The sequence below is a fragment of the Nicotiana tomentosiformis genome, chromosome 12, assembly GCF_000390325.3.
Source record: "Nicotiana tomentosiformis chromosome 12, ASM39032v3, whole genome shotgun sequence".
In the NCBI taxonomy this organism is placed as follows: Eukaryota; Viridiplantae; Streptophyta; class Magnoliopsida; order Solanales; family Solanaceae; genus Nicotiana; species Nicotiana tomentosiformis.
The window spans coordinates 40,046,841-40,061,235 of record NC_090823.1 but is presented as its reverse complement, the minus strand read 5'-3'; the positions used below and the strand labels follow the sequence as shown (position 1 = coordinate 40,061,235).

Genomic DNA, 14,395 nt, shown 5'->3' with positions numbered 1-14,395 from the left:
CCTACACAACCTAACACGCGTAATAAGTATAAAGTACTAACAATTAAGCTCAAATACAATCAAAGTGTAGTAATTAGAGTATGAAATATAGTTTAAAATAAGGCTGTCCAACGGGACGGGACGTCCCAACCCGTCCCGCGTCCCGTCCCGTCCCACTTAATTTTAAACTGGATGGGCTCATGTTAAACGGGATACGGGATGGGACTGGATGGCCATTTTGTCCCGTTTTTCCCGTCCCATTTCGTCTCGTTTCATCCCGTCCCGTCTCGCGTCCCTTTTTTTTTTTTAATTATAGCCGTTGGGCAACGGCTATAATTGCAAAAATAGTCGTTCCCAACTGCTAAAACGGCCATATTTGGCCCCCATTCCCCCAAAACACCCCTTACCCCACCAAACTTTTAATATAATTCCGAAGTTTATTAAATTACACTTTGGCCCTATTTTCTACTATAAATACCCTCATTCTTCTTTATTTTTCCCACAAAAATAAATCATTCTCTCTCAAATCTCTTACATTCTATCTATATTATTCTCTCAATTTTCTCGCAATCAAGTGATAAGTGTCAAGTATTTGGACAAATATTTGGAGCAACTTTCAAGCTTCAAATTAATTCATCAAGTATTTGGAGTAATATTTTGGGCAATTTCTTCAAGTTTCAATATTTAATCATGGTGCACTCGTTCCATCTCCTAATTTTAATGTATATTTTTTGCGCATTATTTTAGTGCTTAATTTTTGTGTTTACTTTACGTGTTCTATTTTCGTATTTCATTTGTGTTTTTAATATTTGTGTTAACTTTTTAAATTTAATTTCGTATTTAAATTATGGCACTTAAAAATGTATTTGGCGTGTTTAAAAAAACTAGTAAAAAAAGTAGTAAAGGTGAAAGTAGTAGTAATCCTAATCCTAGTCCTAATCCTAGCCCTTCTCCTATAATTAGAAAACATATAGATGAAATGACTCATATTGATGAAACTTCATTTTTTCAACTCCCCGCATGTTATAATATTAATTTCGGAGAACAACTAGATCATGAAACTTTACAAAAAAAATTTGGCAATGATATTTTTATTGAGGACGAAGAAAATGAGGATGAAGAAAATGAGGAAGAAGAATTAGATGAAACACCCACTAGTCCCGCAAAACAAGCTCCAACTCAGAGTCAATCTCGGTCTGGAACTTTACCCCCTGTACCTCCTGTAAGGGGTAAGCCTAAGGGTGAACGTCCCAAAACATCACTTGTATGGAAATATTTTAAACATGATAGAGTCAATCAACGTGCTATATGTGAAATATGTAAGCAACGATTTGCGCACACCAAAAGTGGTGGGACGAGGGGTTTATCTAGGCACTTAGGTAGGGACCACAAAGCTTTATGGATACAAGGTAAAATAGAAGCCGGACAAATACCGGATTCTAGCACCGGTACTAGCACTCCTAGTGGATCTGGCGGGGGTTTTAATTTTTTACAACAGCAGCTTGACCCAGCTTCTGGTACTATTTTATGCCCCTATAACAAAGATAGAGATCGTGAGAACTTAGCAAAAATGGTGGTTGTCTGTGGCTTACCTTTTACTTTTTCTTCTCACCCTGCTTTTGTGCATTATATACAAGAAACTTATAATCCTGCTTTTCAAGGTTTTCCTAAAACTACAATTAGAAATGATGTTTTTCAATTTCAAACTGAATATTTTCAGTATATTCGTTGTGTATTTTTCACTTAGATTGTAAAGTGTCTATCACATCTGATATAGGTCGTAGTCCTAATGGTTGTGATTATTTAATTGTTACATGTCATTGGGTTGATCATCACTTGAACATGCAAAAATGTATTATTGGTTATAAATTTGTTGATTCAAAACACACTGGAGCATATATTGCAACTACTGTTCTACAAATACTTAATTTTTATGGACTCATTGATAAAGTTTTAACTATCACCTTAGATAATGCTTCTGCTAACACAACTGCAACAACTAGCTTAAGAACTCGACTTTGTCCAATTAATCCGGCAATATTTCATGTTAGATGTGCATGCCATATTTTTAACTTGGTTATAAAATATGGTATTAATTTATTTTCTGATGTTTGTAGTAAAGTACAACATGCTTGCGGCTATATTTTTCGTGCTAATAAAACGAGTAGAATTCGTGAATTTGCTCAACAATGTGCTAGTGCTAACCTTCCATATAGAAAAGTTCCAAAAGATGTTTGTACTAGGTGGAATTCTACTTATGAAATGCTTAAAGTTTCTTATGATTATCGGGTGCCTATACAAAAGGTATTTAATATGCATAATGGTATCCCCGCTGATCAAATTGTTGATTCTGATTGGGATCAGATCAAAGAGCTTACTAAAGTTTTTAAAAAAAAATTTATTATGCTACAAAATAATTTTCTGGTATATATTATCCTACTATTACACAAATATTATGGTATATTTGTGGAATTTCTGTTGTATTTGGTAAGTATAAAACTAATCCAACTTATGTACCGGCCATTAATGAAATAATTGTAAAATTTAAAAAGTATTTTTTTTCTATTCCCCAAGTTTATTTAATTTCTACTATACTTAACCCATCTTTAAAATTAAGAGGTGCAAAGGGACTTGTTCGTAAAATTTATGAGAATTTAGCAATTCAAGAAAATGAACAACCATCTCTCGAAGAATGCCAAGCTAACATATATTCTTATGTTAGATCAATGTTTGATAAATATAAATCTATGAAAACAACAGGTGGTGAAACTGCTCCTTCTACTTCTACGTCTAGAGTAGAAGTTCTATGGGAAGATATGGATGATATAACAGGTTTTGATTCCTCTATTGATGATGAACTTGATTCTTAACTTAATCAAGGATTGGAAAGTATTAAAGACGAAGAAGGCAACGAACAACTTTTGGCATGGTGGAGGGAGCGTGGCAAGGCTTTTCCAATACTTTCAATAATGGCCCGAGATATCCTTGCTATTCAAGCATCATCAGTAGCATCGGCGAGTGCTTTTAGCGCGGCAAGATTTTAAATCGGAGATCATAGACATTCATTAGCGGAGGACAGCCTAGAGATGTCCGTATTATTCAGATATTGGATTAATTCAGAAAGAAGAAATCTTGGTTTTGAAAAATTAACCGCTAGGGAAGAAGAAGAATACAATGAGATACTTAGCACTGGGAGCGATGACGGCATACAACTCATGGAACATCAATCAACATTGCCAATTCCAGAACAATGTCCGAGAGAAATTATAGATAAGTTACAACGAAGTTATATAGGAGCTTACAAATATTAGTATGATAATTTGTAATTGGCTACTAAGAGGCCTAGTTCAAACAGAACCCTTCCTAGAAGGTGGCTGCGTAGATTAGGTGCTCTTCAAAAGAATTATATTTGTATGTGAGATTTGAAAGTTCTATTAATAAAATAAAAGGCTTTAAGCGTTGAATTTGTTTTATGAATTGTCTTACACTCTTACTTAGTTATTTAATGGCTTGAAATTATATTAAATAAATTATAACTCTATTATAAATTTATAATTACTAGAATATTTTATTACAAGTCTTTTGTTTTAATATTTTATAATTCTTTACTTAGTTTTCTAATTTTTATTTAATTTTTAAGTTTATTAAATAAGTCAAAAAACTAGATGTTGCAAACTTTAAAAACTTAGTCATTGTCAAAATAATATCCGTTGCCAAAGTCAATGCTTAAATATTTTTTTTTTTAAAAAACGGCACTTAAGGCCCGCGAACCCGTCCCATCCCGTTTGTTAGCGGGACGGGATGGGCCTACCGTCCGTCCCATCCCGTCCCGTCCCATCCCGTTTCGTCCCGTCCCGCCACCGTCCCGGCTAAATGCCGTCTCGTCCCGTCCCGTTAATTTTGTCTCGTTCCGTTGGACAGCCATAGTTTAAAATGTGAGTTTCTAGCCTACTATCAACTAACAAGTCTCAAAATGTACTAACAACCTATTAAAAATCTCAAAACATGAAACAAGATACAAATTCCCAAAATGTGATAATTCAAACCTCTTCAGAGCAAATAAGTAATTATAAAAAATAAAAAAAGACATAGGCACTTACTTATTGAAATAAGATTTGAACGATTTAGATCAAGTGATGAAAAACTAATAAATCGAGGCCAGTTACTATTTTCTAGATTAATTGAAATCATTTAAACAAGGTCGAGGTCTAATAAGTTCTGTAACCATTGCGGTCAAAGATGTTCCACATCCAAAAATTAGACCTATGCACGATGAAAATCTTCAAAGAGAATTTCTGCAAGCTGGAGGCTGCAAGTAAAAATGATAGTTGCAGGATCAAGGTTGTGAAAGAGACACGTGTCACATAGCGATTAGGGAGCGTTGAACATTAATGACAATATTGAATATGCCTCTACAAGGGACTTCTATATAGTGCAGTTCTGTCCAAGCAAAAGCAAAGCCTCAAAAGGGCACAGGAAAACAGGTTGGGTAAAGCTAGGGAGTAGTTTAGTTTAAACTCGTCATTAAACATCACAACAACATGGCTTCTAAACCAGGCATTCTAACAGAATGGCCATGGACATGGCTTGGGAACTTCAAGGTATATACATACTCATCTTTCTTCTCATGGCTTCTCTTGAATTTTCCATCTGATTTATTCTCCCTTTATAGTCCAAATATCTATGTATACTAAACTACAGAGGCGGCACTGCAGCAAGTGAAGGATGATGTGGTCTGTTGAACACCTTTAGTAGGAAAAACTAGACTATGTATATAAGTCAAATTCTACTTTTGGTGTCTATATATATATTTTGAGCATCCTTAAAAATTCTTCCTAATTTCGCCAACGCTAAATTATACAGTAAAACATGTATACGCTAAATTATACAGTAAAACATGTATGGTTAGGAAGTTTTTAAGAAACTATCTTCTTATTTTCTCTCTGTTGCTAAAGAAAATCTATTCCCTGAATACATCCAATAAGCAAGACAAATATGTAGCAATCATCCACATTGCACAGTGTACATTTGAGTCCCATATACCACTAATTCTCGTTGATATTTTCTCTGATGTGCGGTAGTCATTGTCAGTTAATCACCGTGTACTGCCTTCTTTCGTCTGTACAAATAATTTCAACAAACAGTTGGACGTTATTAATTATTGACATGCGCTTTATTTTGTTTGAATGTAGTACGTGGTTTTGGCACCATATGTGGCTCACAGCCTACACTCATTCTTCATGAGCGAAGATGAAAGCAAGAGGGATATCACATACTTAATTATATTTCCATTTCTACTCTTCCGAATGCTTCACAACCAGATATGGATATCCTTATCTCGCTACAGAACTGCCAAGGGTGATAACCGAATTGTTGACAAGAGCATTGAATTTGATCAAGTTGACAGAGAAAGAAACTGGTATGTATCTTTCTAACAGCCCGTTTGGTCAAACTTTTAGAAATTGTTTTACTTTTCTTCCCAAAAAAAGTGTTTATTTTGGAGAGTTAAAGTGTCTGGCCAATTTTGCAGGAAAGAATATACGATGTGCTTTTGAGCAGTAACAAATATGTTTTCTTGTATGCATATTGAGAGCTACATTTGGAGTAATTAAAAAAATATTAAAAAAATAAAAAAACAAACTCCTGCATCTTGATGCCTGCAGTAATGTTTTTTTCCCTTTTAATAGTACCCTGACAAAGTGCTTTTGTGCCAACCCCCGCCCACAATTTCATACACTATATCTTGACAAACCTTAATATTTTGTCTATAATATGCTAATATGGTGGCAAGATTTAAGAGCGTTATTCAGTCAGAAACTTGCCTCTATCAGTCTATCTGAGATATTTTTATTGAGTAAATGCAAATAGGCAAAAAGAACCAATCTTGGAGATGAAGGAGTACATTGTACATAATAACAATAGCACCAAGCTTGGAGATGTGGGGGCATACATCTAAGTTAGTTTTCTGAAAAAGACACTTATCTGTCTTTGCATGGGAGTACTGAGTGGTCATTTAATAAGAAGCTCCTCACGCGGCGCATAAGTAAATCCCTTGTAGCTATAAGACCCAATTTTGTGTTCGTACATTTTTTGTCTCCGGGTGTGTATGGTACGAAAGGATAATATTTTTTGAAAAATATTTTTTTATTTTTTTATATTTCGTTGCCTTAATATTTTTTTCATGAACTCATTTTCCTTCATTTGGAGAAATATATTTTCCCTACCAATAGCAGAAAAAATATTTTTCAAAACTCTTTTTCAGTCTTCCCCACTCTATTCCCCACTTCACTAATTTAACCCACCCCAACACCCGCCAGCCCCCAGCCTCCCAACCCCACCCGCCCACCCTGCCACAACCACCAAACCCACCCCCACACTCCCCCACTCAACTCCCTACCCCCCCTCCACCCCAACAAATAATATTTCCCTTACTTACATACTAATCAAATATTAAAAAATATTTTTTGAAAAAAGTTTTTCCCCAACTAAACATGAGAAAATAAGTGATAAAACTACTAATATTCTAAAGAAAATATTTTTCGAGAAACCAAACACACCCTCAAAATACAGATGTTTTCTCAAAGCTAAAGATGTAATCTTGGATATATATTATTCTCTCTCTTTCTCGGTTTCTCTCATAATATTACAAGCTTTCTCTTCCAATAGTTGATAATTTTGCATTAGGTAAGGGCATGCCCTGCATTTGTAAGAGGAAATTAAAGTAAAATAAAAATTAAGATGTATTCTCTGTCACATTTTATTTCATATTTTTTCCTTTTTAGTTAAAAAGAATGATATTTTTTTATATAAAGAAATAATTTTATTTTAAATGATTTTATAACCACAAATATATTTATGACACGTTTAGGCTACAACATTCAAAAGTAAATTTTCTCTTAAACTCTGTATTTTGTCAAACAACTTTGAATAAATTGGAATGGAGTAACAATATACTCCTATAACACATGAAAATTTTGTTTCTTAACGTAAATTTATGATCTTTTTTTATGACCGCGCGCGGATAAATCAACTAGTTAGTTTATATAACTGAGTTTATATTTGCAGGGATGATCAGATCATACTTAACGGACTGCTGTTCTACTATGGATACACGAAGCTGGAGCAGTCTCATCACATGCCTATTTGGAGGACAGATGGGATCATTATGACAGCTTTGCTCCAAACTGGTCCTGTTGAATTTCTCTACTATTGGCTTCACAGAGCTTTACACCACCATTTCCTTTACTCTCGCTATCATTCTCATCACCATTCCTCCATTGTCACTGAACCCATTACTTGTAAGTCATCTCAATTTCAACAGTTACATTTGATTAAATTTCAAGAGCATTTATATATTACTTCATATGTTTCATTTCTGGTTAAAAAAAGTAATATGAATGTTTATATATTTGGAAGATCTCTAACTTTAAGTTTTTAATATCACAAGTTTTAAAAGAAAAAATTATTAAATTTCGTGCCGAATCAAACTATTTTATTTAAATTAAAACGGAGGAGTAATTTGTTAGGCGAAGTAGATGACAAGACGTTGGGACATTAACTATAGAATTGAAGGCCTATCTTTCTAGCACCCAATTCAACTTTTCAAGCTGGCATGATATGAATCCTACCATATTCAGAGCGAATCCTTCTATGAAAACAACCCCTACCTAATTTAAGCACATTGGTCCAGAAAAACAAAATTGGAAAATTGTACCTTCCTCTTAAATAGTTTCAACTGCATATCAATCAGGAAAACGACAGTCCAATATAATTCTTATTCCCTTCATTTCAATTTAAATGATACATTTTTTCAAAAGCAATGACACATTTCTATATTTAGAAGTAGTGTAACTTTAAACATTTTATTTTATCCACTTTATCTTTAATAAAAAAATATTATGATCCCACAAAGCTTTTGCCCTTAAGCTTTTACGACCACATGTTTCAAAAGTTTTTTTTTCCTTAAACTTTATACCAAATCAAGTTACATCATCTAAATTCAAACGAGAGAGTAATTATTTTAGTAATCTACCTTTGTATTGGGATTTTAATTCTAAAAAAGTATTCTCGCGCGCATTAAATTTCTGTCCCATTTATGGAGGACTGCACGTTATGAAGGTCCCCAAAGATGCACCTAACAATAAACAAGAACCTGAGAGCAACAAAGAACTGCTAAGCTAATATATTCCATTTGATTACAAAAATAAATAAATAAATAAATGCAATAGTGTATTATAAAAGAAATGAAAGTGCAATATAGTTGGCTCTTTGTGACTGTTTAAATTGGCCTACATATATAGGTAGTGAGAAAACTTGAAGTTCTTAACATTGAAAATAAATAGAGTAGCTAATAGCTCATGATTTTTTAAGAATAACTAGTTTTAGTGTACCGTCACAATGATTATTTTTTTAAGAAATAAGATCACATTAATATTATATTAAAAATTGTGCTTGAGTTATAAAATAAAAGTGTAAAATATTTTAATGTAGATAAATAGATTACGGATTTTTAACTGATGATTTTTTTACTTTGATATAATCTAAGTGTAAAATATAAAATAAAAAGTTTAAGATATATAGCTCGTCCCAAATTTGAAATATTAATTGTAGTTACACTTTTATAAAATGCATTACAAAATTTTATTTTTAAATAAAATTTTATTTTAAAATAGTAAAGAATCAATGACTATTTTATTTTTGTATCTTCATGCTTGTTGGACATTAGTGCTATTTAACGTTCGTTGACCACTTTTCGCTCACTGTCTTTCTCATTTATATTCTCAAATATTTTATTTGTCATTCTAGTTGTTGAGCTTAGTATTAAAATATTTACCTATCTATGACTTCAATATAGAGTAAACATGTGATATATATATATATATATATATATATATATATATATATATATATATATATATATATATATATATATACACACACTACAAAGGTAACAAAATATTAAAAGAAGAGCATCCAAAATTAACCAAAAAATATAAACAATTTTTCCTCGGCCCCAACTAAATGTATTCTAATAACAGAACATATTGAAGGAACTGTATTCTAACAGGTAAATTGCATTACGGACTTCATTCAAAGTTTTGTACTTTTGTAAATGCATCTTTTTTATTAAGTAAAAGTTTATTTGATGTCAAAGTTTTAAATATTAAAAAAATATAATTATATTATATAGTTCAAATAAGGCAGAATTTATATAGGGAAAAATATAATCGATTTTGAACTCCTAAATATTAGGAAGTCCTACACATTTCAAATAGGAAAATATTTAATGGCCATAATTTTAGTTGATTTTAAACTCCTAAAATGATAGGAAGAATAATTAAATGACAATTTTGTCTAATGTGAAATCTATTTTTAAAGGGTAAAAAAGGCGAACGACATTTTGCTAAGAGCCTTCGTACTTTTAATATAGTATAGATAGATATAGATTAATCTAAATTAAATAGCCGTCCATCCGACTACTTTGACTAAAAATAGGCAGCATACGTATAATATTTGTATATCCACATATAATATGTATATCATATCGTGTTTAATCTATGCGTACCGGCTAGAAAAAAATAAAATTAAAGTGAATGTGGCTGATTATTTCGGTAAAGATAACTTGAGAACATATAGAGAAAGGTGCAATTATTATGTTAGATGTTTAATTTAATCCATATTTTCTATGCCACTTTCCACCAAAATAACAATTGAAAAAAAAGAAAGAACCATGAATTATTGCCTTACAAAGTTCATTTCTGTGTTTTGGCAGCTGTGATTCATCCATTTGCAGAGCATATAGCATACTTCTTGCTATTTGCCATCCCACTTCTCACAACTGTGCTAACTGGGACTGCTTCAATAGTTTCATTTGGTGGATATATTACTTATATTGATTTTATGAATAACATGGGGCATTGCAACTTTGAGATCATTCCAAAGTGGATGTTCTCCAGCTTTCCCCCTCTCAAATACTTGATGTATACACCCTCGTAAGTCTCTTATTCCTCTACTTATATGTTTGTCTTGTCTTTTATATGTATCTTCATTTGGTGCATCAATATATTCTCCTTTATTTGTCGAACTTATGTATTCACGTAGCTAGGAAGGTTTCATTGGAAATTTAGGAAGATCTTAAGCTTTAAAAAAATTGGGAGATAGCAAGTCAAATGTAGCCCTTACGAGTTTGTAAAAAAATTGGGAGATAGGAAAGACGAACTTTATTAAAATAAAAATATTTTATATCTCCGTAAAGAATTGAATCATAGAAGAAAATTTTTATTTTATGGCTCACACAACTGACACTAGCTGTGTGAAGCTTTGTACTGTCTCGATTTTTTTACACTGTAGGGCTCTTATAAAATAGTATTTATATTACTGTTACCATATTTGGATTATTTCAATAATAGCACATTTTATTACAAATACAACATATATAAATAAAATACTAGTATTTAATAATAACGTATTTATTTTTTAACTCTTCCTAAAAACAAGGGATTATGTTTAAATTCTTGATATCTTATTTCTCTTTTTCTCTCATAATAAATAAACGCCGAGAAGATTTCTCTTCTCTCCTTGAGAGAAGTTTCGTGTCTTCCCTTATATCAGTAGAAGTTCTTCACATCACTTATCAATTTAACTTTATTTTTTCGAAAATGATGCTCAAATACTATTGTTGCTTTCTCACAATCTTCTAACAAATTATCAACGCAAGAGTTAAACCAAATGTTTCTTTCTCCTCATACTTCTTATTCTTTAATGATATATAATTTGGTGTAATATATAGAGTATCATCACCTGCCACACAACTAAAGTGTTCAAGTATAAAATTCCTTTCTGATATGTTGCATTGCTCATCGGTATGGCAGATTTTCCCAAATATTTGATACAGTATGTCTGTTTTAAATTATGACATATTAAATATATACGTTTATATATACTTCATACCTATAATATACCAAAAATATTACATAACAACATCTGAATTAAAAACATATCATATTTATACGATGTTTTAAATACACACAATTGAGTATGTTTTATAATAAAATTATACCTCAAAAATACATTTACACCAAGGGGAATTTTGGTATTTTCTTCCAATATTTTATTTTTATGGTGGACAGTTTTATTTTTTCAACAAAATATACATTTAATATATTTATAATATATTATATTGTAAAAGTTTTATACAATTTTAATATTCCTTCAATAAAAAAAATCATTATTAACTGAAATTATAATGTGGATATAATGTAAATATTTCATCAAAATATTTCACCTATTACTCTTCAGATTCCATCAATATATATTTGTATAAAATAATATAACGTAAATTATACTGTGAATATTATGTAAATATTCTATAAATTTATTTCACCTTAAAAGAAAATTAAAAGATAGACAAAAGGCCAGAAAATAGGAGAGTTGTGTGATGCACATAATAAAGTTAGCTTTCAAATTTCTCATGATTTTTATTTTTCAGAACGCAGTCAGCTAAATGCAGTTATTTAATTGCACAGGTATCATTCACTCCATCACACTCAATTTAGAACAAACTACTCGCTTTTTATGCCAATGTACGATTACATTTACGATACACTAGACAAATCTTCAGACACATTATACGAAAAATCACTTGAAAGGCAAGGCAAATCGCCGGATGTGGTGCACCTAACACACCTAACAACCCCAGAATCCATTTACCATCTCAGGCTAGGATTTGCTTCTTTTGCCTCGGAACCTTACACCTCTAAGTGGTATTTTTGGTTAATGTGGCCTGTTACATTGTGGTCTATGATGATTACTTGGATTTATGGTCACACATTTACTGTTGAGAGAAATGTGTTCAAGAGTCTGAATTTGCAAACTTGGGCGATCCCAAAATATCGCATACAAGTAAGTATTCATAATATTTATCAACATTTTCACTATGTTATTGTTCACTATTCAAGTATTTATTTATTTTTGGCCTGATTTGGTTCCAGTATTTTATGCAATGGCAAAGAGAGACGATTAACAACTTTATTGAGGAAGCTATCATGGAAGCAGATCGAAAAGGCATAAAAGTATTGAGCCTTGGACTCTTAAATCAGGCGAGTAACATACTCCCTTTTTTCCAATTTATGTGGCAATATCATTCTGTTTGAGAGTCAATCAGGTTCTTTTTACCATGCCTTTGGGTAATATTTTATAAATAATTTAAATTATTAACTATTATGGTTTAAAGTACTTTTTACGTAGTTTCTAAATAAATTTATATTTGAATTCACACAAAAGATTAGAGTACTTTGAACATGGCACAACGAACCTTACCATGTAGGAACGGAGGAAGTTTTAAGATTCAAATAATGCTTATCTGTAAGTTTTACTTGGAGAAATTTAATTTCTATAGATGTAATAGTTAACTCTCATGCCTCTATACATGAAATTTTACAGGAGGAGCAACTGAATAATAATGGTGAGCTTTACATAAGAAGGCATCCTCAGCTCAAAGTGAAGGTGGTTGATGGAAGTAGCCTAGCTGTTGCTGTGGTCCTAAACTCTATTCCTAAAGGAACCACACAAGTGGTCCTTGGAGGCCATTTGTCGAAAGTTGCAAATGCGATTGCCCTTGCCTTATGCCAAGGAGGAGTAAAGGTCTCTTTAATTGTAAATATTATTATAGTGAATTCCCTCACATGGTGTCCTTTTTCTCATTTATTGTGATTGTGATAGGTTGTGACATTGCGAGAAGAAGAGTACAAGAAGCTCAAATCAAGTCTTACCCCTGAAGTCGCAATTAATTTGGTTCCCTCAAAAACATATGCTTCAAAGGTACAAATGTCAAAAAACAATGAAATAAGATTGTTAATCTTGATTATTTATTAAAGTGTTTAAGTTATAGTCAATCTAAGAATTTTTTACACTACTAGATCACTTTTATCTATTATAGCAGAAAGCTTGTTTTATTTTTAAGATTATAGATATCATATTTTAAGAAAGCTCACTTATATATATTAATTGGATTACTTGATAGCACAGTAAAAAAAATTTACGCCAACAATATATATGACTTAAACTCTTTATTAAAAACAAACCCCTCTATACCATTTGAACACCTGTTTCCTCTCCCCCCGGTCCCCCAAGTTAACGAGAAGAACAAATTAAAGAGAAAAAAAAGATTTGTAAATAAGAAAGTTACTGTACTTAATAAAGCATTGGATTTCAGATATGGCTAGTAGGGGATGGATTGAGTGAAGATGAACAATTGAAAGCACCAAAAGGAACATTATTCATTCCCTTTTCACAATTCCCACCAAGGAAAGCTCGCAAGGATTGCCTCTACTTTCACACACCAGCCATGATCACTCCAAAACACTTTGAAAACGTGGACTCCTGTGAGGTAATAATATACTACTAAATTCCCTTAGTTTCTTCTTCTTCTTCTTCTTTCACTAAAAAATTCAATCTTTTCTTTTAATAACAATAGAATTGGCTTCCAAGAAGAGTGATGAGCGCGTGGCGAGTAGCTGGAATATTGCACGCACTGAAAGGCTGGAATGAGCATGAGTGTGGGAACATGATGTTTGATATTGAGAAAGTCTGGAAAGCAAGTCTTGATCACGGTTTTAGCCCATTGACTATGGCTTCTGCTTCTGAATCCAAGGCTTAAGTTAGACATTTGTGTTGTAATTTCTAGCTTGAGTGTGGTGGCATATGAGCTTATAATTAAAATGCATACTATATAAAGTACCAACTTGATGTCAAATCTTGTTGTTCCTATTATGTAAGACCTTTTTTTAAGTTTTTTTTTTTTTGGAATTATCAATTTCGTTCTCCGGATGTAGGACTATATTACGTGATCTATTACATATATAAGATCAAGCTTTGTAAGAAATACTAGTCTTAGTATACGCGCGCGTTGCACGTGTTCCCCATCTCAATGAGTAATATTTAATAAGAAAATTACATATATTTTTTTAAATTATGTTTGAGTTATAAAATAAAATGTAAGCTTTTGAAATTGATGACTATTAATCCTCTATAGCTAACTCAATAAAAAAAAATTCCATAAAAGTCCTCAATCATTATTCAACTTTTAATTATGTTCCAATTTTATAATTTGTCATTTTAATTTCACGAGTTATATTGTGCTTCTTTGTTAGTTTCAGTAAGAATGTATAGCCCTTGAAACTTTAAGATTATTCTAATTTTTTTTAAAATCTATTCTCAAGTTCATTCGAGAAGACATAAACAAGGTATAGACTTTTATTCCGATTCTTTAAAGATTTATCGAATAACATATTTTAAAAATATGAATAATATGTTTTCTCAATTTATATCCATTCAAAGGTTTCAATATTATCCATGTAGTGAGGTTTTAATTGTTAAAATAAAAAGAAGAAAAGAATTTATGATTATTTATATAACT

The 14,395-nt window shown here is 31.7% G+C and overlaps 1 protein-coding gene across 1 annotated transcript; it reads left to right on the top strand.

Annotated features, from left to right (window-relative positions):
- Positions 1-4,420: 4,420 nt before the first annotated feature.
- Positions 4,421-13,861, top strand: LOC104106154 (very-long-chain aldehyde decarbonylase CER1-like). Its single transcript, XM_009614644.4, has 10 exons — positions 4,421-4,580; positions 5,172-5,398; positions 7,045-7,277; positions 9,752-9,971; positions 11,505-11,880; positions 11,970-12,077; positions 12,421-12,621; positions 12,700-12,798; positions 13,193-13,366; positions 13,454-13,861. Exons 1-10 carry the CDS (start codon positions 4,521-4,523, stop codon positions 13,634-13,636), a joined length of 1,881 nt encoding a protein of 626 aa, XP_009612939.1. The 5' UTR covers positions 4,421-4,520; the 3' UTR covers positions 13,637-13,861.
- Positions 13,862-14,395: the final 534 nt, after the last annotated feature.

Excerpts from the sequence above, each read along its gene's own strand:
- LOC104106154 (XM_009614644.4), top strand. The coding sequence starts at position 4,521 with ATGGCTTCTAAACCAGGCATTCTAACAGAATGGCCATGGACATGGCTT. Across the intron at positions 9,972-11,504 it reads TACTTGATGTATACACCCTC|GTATCATTCACTCCATCACA; the intron begins GTAAGTCTCTTA and ends TTAATTGCACAG. Across the intron at positions 12,799-13,192 it reads CAAAAACATATGCTTCAAAG|ATATGGCTAGTAGGGGATGG; the intron begins GTACAAATGTCA and ends ATTGGATTTCAG.